This window comes from Augochlora pura, chromosome 10 (genome assembly GCF_028453695.1).
Source record: "Augochlora pura isolate Apur16 chromosome 10, APUR_v2.2.1, whole genome shotgun sequence".
NCBI classification, from domain to species: Eukaryota; Metazoa; Arthropoda; class Insecta; order Hymenoptera; family Halictidae; genus Augochlora; species Augochlora pura.
Genome location: NC_135781.1, coordinates 17,987,878 through 17,997,805, shown reverse-complemented (window position 1 = coordinate 17,997,805; position 9,928 = coordinate 17,987,878). Strand labels below are relative to the sequence as shown.

Here is a 9,928-nt window from a genome sequence, read left to right as displayed (position 1 = left end):
ATCTTTTACGACAGGGGCCCCAGACGCACGCCTAATGCGTCTTGGGGTGAATCCACCACTGACAGAAGTTAATCCCTTTTCAAAAGTATCCATTGTTTTCACGGTACTTTCTGTTTTGAAACAATGCTTCCAGGCTATGGTGGAAGAGGGTCACTGATACTCGCGGACTAAGCGGGTCATAAATGAAGAACTTAAATATGCATTACACTATTTTTCGTAGGTTGCCGACCGTACTTACAAAACCTTGATAAACAGATATCCGAAAATTTATGCCGAATATTTGGATTTTTGAAACATTAACGCTGATCTGACAAAGAAATATTTGAAATAAAAGTTTAATGGATTCTTTGAGAAAAATAGTTCATTTGAATAATTCTAATATACATACATATGTGATGTTCCTTCTTTAATTCTACAAATCAGTTGGTTTATTTCGTTTTCGTTTTTTTTGTTGCGATATATGATTTAGGTCTTTGATGTGTTCATTGGGATAGTTTGACATTCGTTTCTTGTGTGCTGTCGCGAATTTTCTTATCTGTTCTTTAACATTACGAATGTCCAAATTTTTATGTAAAGTATCTGAAGTGATGTATTATGGAGTAACAACAATAGTTTTGACAATCTCAAAATAATAATTTTTACAAACTGAAAATAAAAATGAAAGCTGCCCTTAAATGGAATCGCCACTGCGATTCCAACAATGGAAAAAATTCGAAAAATCAATATATTTGTCATTCTTACTATAACATAACCGTAATAGAGTCTTTATTTTTACGTAAACAGTCAAAAGAAAGAAACGAGAAAGAAACCCTGAACACCCAAAAAACACATGATTATGAACAGCGATCTCTTTGTCTCTGCTTCCTCCAGCATTTGCCTGTTATATTGCCATATCTTAACATTCATTTATTCAAATTCAAGTTATTTTGTTTGTTATATAGTTTAATTATTTATCGTATATTTAGTTTTATTTAGTTTTTATTGTCTCGAAGTTACATATCCATCGAGGTTAATCCTTTGCACTCGAGTGACAACTCTGAAACGCCACTAAAAATTACTTATTATTTCTCAAAATAATTTTAATAACTTGTTTATATTTAGAGATTGTTAAAATAACAAGTATTGTACTTGCTAATGAACTTAATTTCATATGCACAAATCGCAATAAGTCATATAAAGTAGAAATACCGGAGATAAAAAAATATGTTTAAAATATAATGAAAACAGCTTCGAGTGCAAAGAGTTGTCCTATACATTCAACTATCTATAAACTAATTTTCTCAAAAATACTAAAATATGTCTTGGGAACTTAGCGGAAAACTATTCCTTGAACCTTTATCTATATTATTATACTAAGTTTTCTTGTAGAAGCTTGCTCATTTAGCTGTAATCTTATTTTTCAGAAGCGTGTTCGATGACAAATCGGGATATTCTTAAGAAATGAGTTTCTCCTTTTTCCAATTACAAAAAAAGAAACGAATATGTTCTTCTTTTATAGAACGCATTCCATTTATACTATTGCACAGAAGAAGTTTAAAAAGATTGAGACAAAGTTAACCTTCTATGCGTTGATATCAATAATAGATTAAAGTACATCCAAAAAGTTTCCATATTGAATAGTTATTGATATTTTTTGAACAATATTTTATTGATGTCTGATTTTTGCAAATATTTGCTTACATTATTTCTTATTATTTATTAACCTGTTACATTGAAATATTTGCTGCTTGTTTCTGTATTATATAGCATCTCCATTATTTAATAATGTGTAATTTATGCATAATTTATGTATTTATGTTAGAATGTGTATTACTCGTTTATTTATTATGTTGATATATGTATTATTACATACTTTTGTATGCATCGCGCCGCGTGTTTCAGGTGGAGCGCCATGGATAGGGATGCGCGAAAAGAGTAAGACCGCAAGCATGGTAAAGTGAAACGGACTGCATTGGTTGTCGGTGTGACTTGTTCCGCTAGTGGTTGTGTTGATGTCATGCTGTCTTGCTCGTTCGCAACTTCCTCTCTTTATCTAAAACTGTGAGAGCAGCACTGTTTGACCGTGAAGCCTCATCCAATCAGAGAAAAGCAGTTTCTGTACCTACCTTTATATTTCTGAACGCTTTGCCCCCGAGGTCGCAGGGTATGCCGAATTCAGTACTTTATATATGTTGCCTACAAAATTCTTTAAATTCTATTTCTTATCGTTTGAAAACATATAAATGTCAATGATTTCACTTCCATTGTTCTAACGAGCTCGAAAATACTGCAGCCAGGGCTGTTAAGAGACAAGCCTTTTTATTATAGTAGTGGGACCTACTCCTGCACACTTTCAGGCCGCAACATGATCTATTAGCGAGACCGGATATAGAAATTTTCATTGCTTAGATTCACTGATAGATTTACTTAGATTCATTGCTTAGACAGGAACTACATACTGCGAATTGGAAATACAATAAAATGGTGGAGATATACGTGTCAGCTTAGGGAATAAGAAAAGTTTGCAGGAGTAGGTTCTATTACTATACTTTCCATCAGAAAAGTAAATGTAAGAGAATTAGCCATCCACGTTTAATACATGCATGAAAGTAATAGCATGTCATCGGAAAGCTTTAGAAAAAATTAATTTATATAAATTCATAACAGATATTAATTTATTTATATATATTTATAGTGAACATTAAAATGTGTTGTAGAATGGAGGAGAGGGGGGAGGCCTTCCAAATGAGATTGGATGATGCCAGTGGATTCCATTAGCAATGCATTGGAGTCGTCCAATACTGTTGTAAGGTCTCCTCTCCACCACTCGACGTAGAATTCGAGCAGGAAACCTGGCTTGTCTCGAGTGGAAATTTCAAGAACAGTTCGTCGTCTAAGAGCCCTGATCACCTGATCCCAAACATATCTCAGGTGTCGATACCGCGCAGATCGCGCTATGACCACTTCAATTTTACTTATAATACGCTGTCAAACACTTTGAATACTGGTTTGATCTTCATTCAAAGGTAATCAGTTAAAATACATATATCAATACATTTAGGAGGTTAGACTTAGCCGAAGGATTAGCTAAAACTTGAAACTGTCAGTTACGAAAATCCTTGTTTTGATTTAAAGATTATCAGTAAAGCGATTTGCGCTTTTTGGAAATTCCGCATAATGCTATTTATAATTTAGTCGCCAATCCGCTCTATTACTCCACTTGTTTGTTGATTGGTTAGGGGATAGTGCGATAGGAGCACCAACTTCGCTCGATGATATTCCCTTTGTGTCGCCCTAGGGATATGGCGCAGAGCATCATCAAGCGTCTCTACACTATGTAGAAGCTATGATGCAAAGCAAGGAATTGGCGAATCGTGAATCGATTCGTAATTCATACACTTCGATCGTTAATTTTTTGTGGTTTCTCACGTGTATCTGTTTTTTCACGTAGTTACGAAACGATTATCGATTTTATTTCAAGCACGTTAATACATATATAAGGAAATAATAAAAAATAACTGAACTGAAAGATATTTTTAACAATCTGACGAAAGTTCCGGAAGGTGGTTCGTCGAGTAACCGAATTCTTTTGCGAGAAACACTGTATTTATTTTGCTGAGAAAATACGTAAGTATCCGAAATAGTAAACATCAATAATTCGTTCATAAACTTGCAATCATATGCTGAATTGCACTTGTCAAAGAGGTTAGGTTGTTTAGTTTTGTATACGATACAAAAAGAAAGCTTAAAATTTGAAGACATTACCATTTTCATTTCACAGAAATTATCAAATTTTGTTACTGATTAGTAAATTCTAAATTTAAATTGAGTAAATAAATATGAAACGAATACATAAACCAATAATAAAGTTATAATAATAAAATACACTAAGTGATTTGTTAAGACAAAGGTGTTGTAATAAATTATAATTCTACACATTTTTGCATTACAGGTATAATTACCTATTAAATTCTATATTAATATGACTGAGGAACATCAGTTACCTTCTGATTCTGATGAAGACGATGAAGATTATGTTCCTGATGGTGCTGACAGTGAGCCAGTTTCAGAAGTAGAATCGGAAGGTGATGCAGAAAGTGGACCTGAGGATGAGAATGATGAAAATAAGAGGGAAACTACAAAGAAACAACGAAAAAAGGGAAACAGAGGTACAAAGTCTAATGTTAAAAAACATAAGAGGTCTGGAAAAGATGTGAAAGCTGACAGCAATGAGGAAGAAAAAGTGGAAACTGAAGAATCCAAGGAAAAGAAGAAACTTACCGAAGAAGAGGAGAAGAAGAAAGCTGATTCACTTTGGGCAGATTTTATGAAAGATACAGGTAATGGTTTAATCTATAATTTCATTTGTTCGAGCAACATCCAATAACTTTACACTATTGCTCATCTTTACTGCATTTCTATATATTGCAGCAACTGTACCCAAATCTACATCTCAAAATACAGCAAGCAAAGCAAGTCCGAAACCTCTGCCCTCAGAAAAGCCAAAAGTAGGAGAGAAGGTGAAGATAACTAAAGTCTTTGAGTTTGCTGGAGAGGAAGTAAAGGTTGAGAAAGAAGTGTCGATAGATTCAGCTGAAGCTAGACTGTCTCTTTCTTCAGCAGAGAATTCTGATAAGACTGGGAATTCTGCTGCACCTGCTGCACCTGCTGGAAGGGGTTCTGGGAGAGGAAGAGGTTTTAAACGAGCTGGTTTAGGAGGTATCTCTTCAGTTCTTGGTCAAATAGGGAAAAAAGCAAAAATCAGTACCTTAGAAAAGTCGAAGCTGGATTGGGACAGTTACAAAAAGGAAGAAAACTTGGAGGAAGAGATCAGCACTCATAATAAAGGCAAAGATGGCTATTTGGAGCGTCAAGATTTCTTGCAGAGAGCAGATCTACGGCAGTTTGAAATTGAGAAACAATTACGCAATGCCAACAGACGCACTACACGGTGAATTTATGCCATAACTTGTGTGCATGTCTCTTCCTTACTGGTGAGGATTAGAGATGATATCAAAAATTCTACCTTCATTAGACTTAACTGTTATCAGTGCTTGTAACATGTATTTAGTCTTAATTCCTGGAACACTCATCTATATTTCGTAGCATATATAGAAACGTGATTGCCTCGCTTGGCTTGACAATCGGCTGGATCTGTTTACAATACGGTCGAAAGCCAATTATGTGAGAAGAGACTGATCATTCCAATGTATCAATGATAATACGATGTGTTACGTATTAATTTAATTTACCATCTGCTAGCTAAGCTCCATATATCGTAGAATAGTAGGGTCTCTACTATATGACAGAACTTCGCATCGAAGCTGGACGTTTGAAGCTTGATGCTTCTGAAAATATATTCTAATAACAGGATGCTCCAGAAACGTTTTTATTCCGTTTCCGTGCAAAAAAGAACGATTATTACAGTATAAATAGTGTAGAATCTAATGAGAATCCATTTGAATGATGGACGAATACGCAAGTATGTACTCGCAAGTACGTGTTTTAGAAACGAACATGACATTAGTTTCATTTACAATCACTGCCTTTGGCGAGTCATGTAAGACATGTTATCATATTTATAAAAAAGGTACACGAGAAAAAAGCACAGACCGTTGTTAGCCCAGAAACAGACAATACTGGATCACTTCTGACCTGTACCAGAATGTAGATGCTCTGTATCTGTCTTATCGATATAAAATATTACATTGATAACCCTAATGTTGCATTTTGGTAATTTATAGGATTTTTGTAGATTATGATAAGCTGAATTAAGATCTAAAAGTCGTGTTTTGTCTTCCTTTGTTTTTAAAAAATGTTGAAGAAAAAGTGAACTTTTTAACTTTGTGAATATCTTCTGCTTTAAGCGCACAACGTATTTTGTGTAGAAATAAGTACAAGTGTATTTTGTGTAGACAAATTTTGTAGAATCTCCCAAACATATCAAATCATTTTTATTTTCCCCAAATACAATATAAAGTTATTTTGATATTTGAGAAATTGAGATAAAATGTAAGCCCATTTCACGTCCAAATTCTTGCTTTCATAAGACACGTTTAAATTTTTATAATATTGTAAAACATTAACCATCGTATTTGGGAAAATCTACAAAATTATTTCACATAAAAAACATTCGTATCGCTTTTTCCACTAAAACGAAAAGATTTGTAAATTTCTCAAAAAATTGAAAGTGATTAAGAAAGCGACTTCTGAATTCGCGTTTAATGTATCAAAGTCTACAAAGATTGCCTAATGGAGAATGTTCAAATTTGTTGAACAATGTTATTTAATTGTATTTAAGGTAAAAAGAAGGAAAGACTTGTTTAAAAAATATAAATGACCAGAGCAATGCACTTGCATCGTTAGCACAATCAAAACACGAGTCAGAAGTGACTCTGTATAATAGGACAAGGGTTAAAGCTAACTACAGTAATGATTTTATACTTTTTCAGCGATATATATACCCTTTAATTATGTATATGTACTTGCTAATAGCAGAATAATGTTCTGTGCAAGATAATTCATTATGATTTATCTGATAGTTAAGTTAATCCGGTAACTGTAATTCTTGGTTGCAGTTTCTGCATTACACGTGAACTATATCGTGGAGATATCAAGTATGCTTGTAGCTTATTCGATATCCCTAAACAAAGCTATGTAACGGATGTTGACATTAAAGAATTAAACGATGACGACGAGGTATACAGATATATTGATCGAAAGTAATAAATGATCAAATTTATTCATCGTTGGATCCTTCGTTTATAATGTATTTTTTTTATCACGAAATAAATCTCTTTAGTACTTTGAATGTTCGATACGAAAATCTTTACTATGTGCATTGATTTTCATCATTCTTAGATTGTGGATTTTGTGCATTTATGATATTATATGAGTAAATCAAATTATAAAACACTAAAAACGTTAGAAGAATTTATCCACGAATAAAAATACATTTATTTTAGTTACTGTAAAGACTTTTACTCCTCTACGATTATATTATGATTTAATGCAGTTGTTTAAATCATACGATAAAACGAAAATAAATAAAAATTTTGAAAAAAATATTTCTGAAGAGCGCGTAATGATTAAAAATGTTGTTATACTATCATTCATTTATTCAAATCTATGATGAGGGAAAAATAATTTTATTTAGCTTCCATTCCTTGTAATTGGGAAAGACAGTTTTTATTTTGCAAAAAGTCCGCAATTTGATTATTATACATATATACAGCACCCATTTATATTTAGAAGTCTTTTATTTTCAAAAACTTATTATTCTTGGTATGTAAAATATATGTGTCGTCAGTTGGTAACGTAAAAATGTGAACGAAAAGTTAAAACGCTAAATTATATGTATATCAGAGTCCTAAATATTGAAGAAAAAGGAAAATGTGAATACAGAACTTAGAAATTGAAATTACAAAATCAACTCTGTCATGAGAAATTGTATTTTCTATATAAACTGTATAAAATATTTTTTAAGTATTTTTAAATTCAAAAATTCACTTATTCAAAAGAAGTTTAAGAAATTTTATGCTTGCAAATATGGTTGTAGAGTCATGAGAAATTTTAGTGAGCTGATACAGTAAACAAAATCGATAATTGGTTCTATTTGTGAAACTTTAGTTGTTGAGTGTACAAACGTTCCATCCATTCCAAATTTTAGTTGTCCAAATCGGACTCTCTGACGCATATGCAAAGAGATGACATCAATTTATTTTTCTGGTTGTTTCCTCTTCTGCCGCGTTTTTTATTTCTCGTTTTTTTCGGCTTTTGAGAGCTGTGAGTTGCCATTTTCTCATGCGTGTCACAATGGCATATTGTCTTTATATCTTGGTACTTTTTCCGCTTCCATTTTGAGAATTTCTTCGAGGCTATGCTTCTCACACTATAATAGATACGATTGAATTTACTTTTAGTAAAGAACAGTTTAGTGAATATATTTTGATTATTTTAAGTTCGATATTTTTGTTAAATAAAGTTCCTTATTATTCTTTATTAAAATTCTGTAAAACTATAAAGAAAAACTTAAAACTTAATCAGTATTTGTGAAAACTGATTGGGAGCATTTCTACTAATGTTCAATGAAGTTCTGTAAACAATTATTAGGAAGAATTCTTGATGTATGTTGTCACTATCGTGAAGTTTTAAAATATTTCCAGAAAAATATGATATGCATACACAAAACGAAATCTAAGCATTGACGTAGTTATTAATAGCAAGAGATCAAGAACAAGTTCAATATTTTGTTCAAATTGGTTTGAAATTGTTAAGATAAAAACGATATTTGAACTGGTCAAACAGGGAAATCTTTTATGATTAGACTAAAGACAGAAATTTTTTAAAATTAATCAAAATAATTAATTGTAGTTTGTAATTCTTGCTTTCACCATATCAAACCGGCAAAGAAAGTAGAAGTGCATAGTTAATTTTATAATAATCGCGTTTTCTTGTTAGAGAAGACGTAATTTTATTGTTGATAGCGTGTCATGGTTAGATCGTGTTTTTCGCAGATCTACGCAGTTTTATCGAGTTAGGTAAAGTTTCAGTCAATATTCTCAAGTAGTATAGGTAACTATCTGCTGATTCACTGAAGTGGCATGGGAATGAGGATCCTAGAGAATGCAAGGTTGGAAAGTAATTGTTACTTTAAGAGACGATGGTTTTCAGAAAGTTTGCGACAAAGATGACAATTTATTGCATTTATTCTCCTCTCACCATATCTTACGACTTGGGGACGTCGATGTCGAACACTCTACGGTTACTATCGATGCTTGACATTTTTTACTGCAAATTACATCAAAACTTTTAAACTAGAATCGGGTAATTTTAACTCCATTTTGATTAATGTCTCAATTATGGATAATGAAATTAAACAAACTGTCATTACACTAAAATCAACAGAAAGATTATAAGATTCTACAAGAATTATTTTAAAAAATACGTCTCGAACAATTGATAAATAAAGCTGAGATTGGCTATAAATATTGTCAAATGTGTTTAATTATAAAGGTGAATAGATTTCATTGAAATCGTATGCTATAGATTTTAAACCCTTTCTGGTTGGTAACATTTTTTACAAAGTCTTCTTTCTGAGTAAACTATATTTTGCTATCAAAATTTCCAAGAACGGTCCAATTTTGTTATTTTTAAAAGCTCCTTTGGAAATATTGGGAATCAAATAACTAGAAATTAAAATGAATAGTTCTCAGTGCTCACATTAGGACAGTTTGTCATAAATAATTGGGTTATTTAATGAAGAAATTATATTTGATTATGCTGTAATTAATATACTTAAAATGATTATCATTAGGAAGAAAAATTCAATACTTATATCAGAAAATAACAAGACTTTTATATTGTGGCTGTAATTATAAATTAATAAGCAATTATTTATCGAAGTAGAAAAGAATAGCTAAGATCGTTCTGCATCGAAGTGATGCTAAAGTATGGAGCCCTTATCGTTAATGTAAAAGCCAATACTTTTTGCAAATTGTTACATCTGTATCTAGCTCTGTTGCTCTCTGACGTTTCTTAACAGCTCCAATGGTAGAAACTGTTTCCGACTTTCTTGATTTGCCTTTTTGTGGATCGCTATAATTACATAGTAATTGTCATTGACATTCCATGAATATTGTTTCAATCTTCTTTACGTACCTCGCAGAGACGTGTTTATTAGCTGGACAAATAGGATCTTTACATTTCTTCGGCATTTTTGTTAGCTCGTGGGGGAATGTTATTTGTTCGAGTAATTGAAAGGCTATGTTTTATCTTGAATACAAAAAGTTGATCGCATTTTTGCGTTGATTTTTCATTAACCTCTTTGTATCACGGTCAGTAAAATATATCTCAACATTTTCTCTTTTTTTTTGAGTTTACGTAAATACATTTTCTTCTAATCATTCACAATCCTCCAATCATCACAATTTGTGATCATTGAATCGTT

At 32.1% G+C, this 9,928-nt stretch overlaps 2 protein-coding genes across 3 annotated transcripts; one reads left to right on the top strand and one right to left on the bottom strand.

The window, feature by feature from the left end:
* The first annotated feature begins 3,327 nt into the window (after window positions 1-3,327).
* Yeti (yeti) lies at window positions 3,328-6,952 on the top strand. 2 transcript variants are annotated; one of them, XM_078193084.1, is made up of 4 exons: window positions 3,328-3,606; window positions 3,932-4,319; window positions 4,411-4,973; window positions 6,558-6,949. In XM_078193084.1, exons 2-3 carry the CDS (start codon window positions 3,962-3,964, stop codon window positions 4,932-4,934), a joined length of 882 nt encoding a protein of 293 aa, XP_078049210.1. In that variant the 5' UTR covers window positions 3,328-3,606; window positions 3,932-3,961; the 3' UTR covers window positions 4,935-4,973; window positions 6,558-6,949. The 2 variants fall into 2 exon arrangements, with proteins under 2 accessions (XP_078049210.1, XP_078049209.1); XM_078193083.1 differs by having other exon boundaries at window positions 3,329-3,606; window positions 4,411-6,952.
* Window positions 6,953-7,644: 692 nt separating this feature from the next.
* On the bottom strand, window positions 7,645-9,695 carry LOC144476511 (uncharacterized). The gene is made up of 4 exons (XM_078193564.1): window positions 9,640-9,695; window positions 9,466-9,576; window positions 8,701-8,769; window positions 7,645-7,870 (listed from the first exon to the last, which is right to left on the bottom strand). Exons 1-4 carry the CDS (start codon window positions 9,693-9,695, stop codon window positions 7,645-7,647), a joined length of 462 nt encoding a protein of 153 aa, XP_078049690.1.
* Window positions 9,696-9,928: the final 233 nt, after the last annotated feature.

Excerpts from the sequence above, each read along its gene's own strand:
- Yeti (XM_078193083.1), top strand. The coding sequence starts at position 3,962 with ATGACTGAGGAACATCAGTTACCTTCTGATTCTGATGAAGACGATGAA. Across the intron at positions 4,320-4,410 it reads AGATTTTATGAAAGATACAG|CAACTGTACCCAAATCTACA; the intron begins GTAATGGTTTAA and ends TATATATTGCAG.
- LOC144476511 (XM_078193564.1), bottom strand. The coding sequence starts at position 9,695 with ATGCCGAAGAAATGTAAAGATCCTATTTGTCCAGCTAATAAACACGTC. Across the intron at positions 9,577-9,639 it reads AATAAACACGTCTCTGCGAG|CGATCCACAAAAAGGCAAAT; the intron begins GTACGTAAAGAA and ends ATGTAATTATAG. Across the intron at positions 7,871-8,700 it reads TCCCCAAGTCGTAAGATATG|TGTGAGAAGCATAGCCTCGA; the intron begins GTGAGAGGAGAA and ends TATCTATTATAG.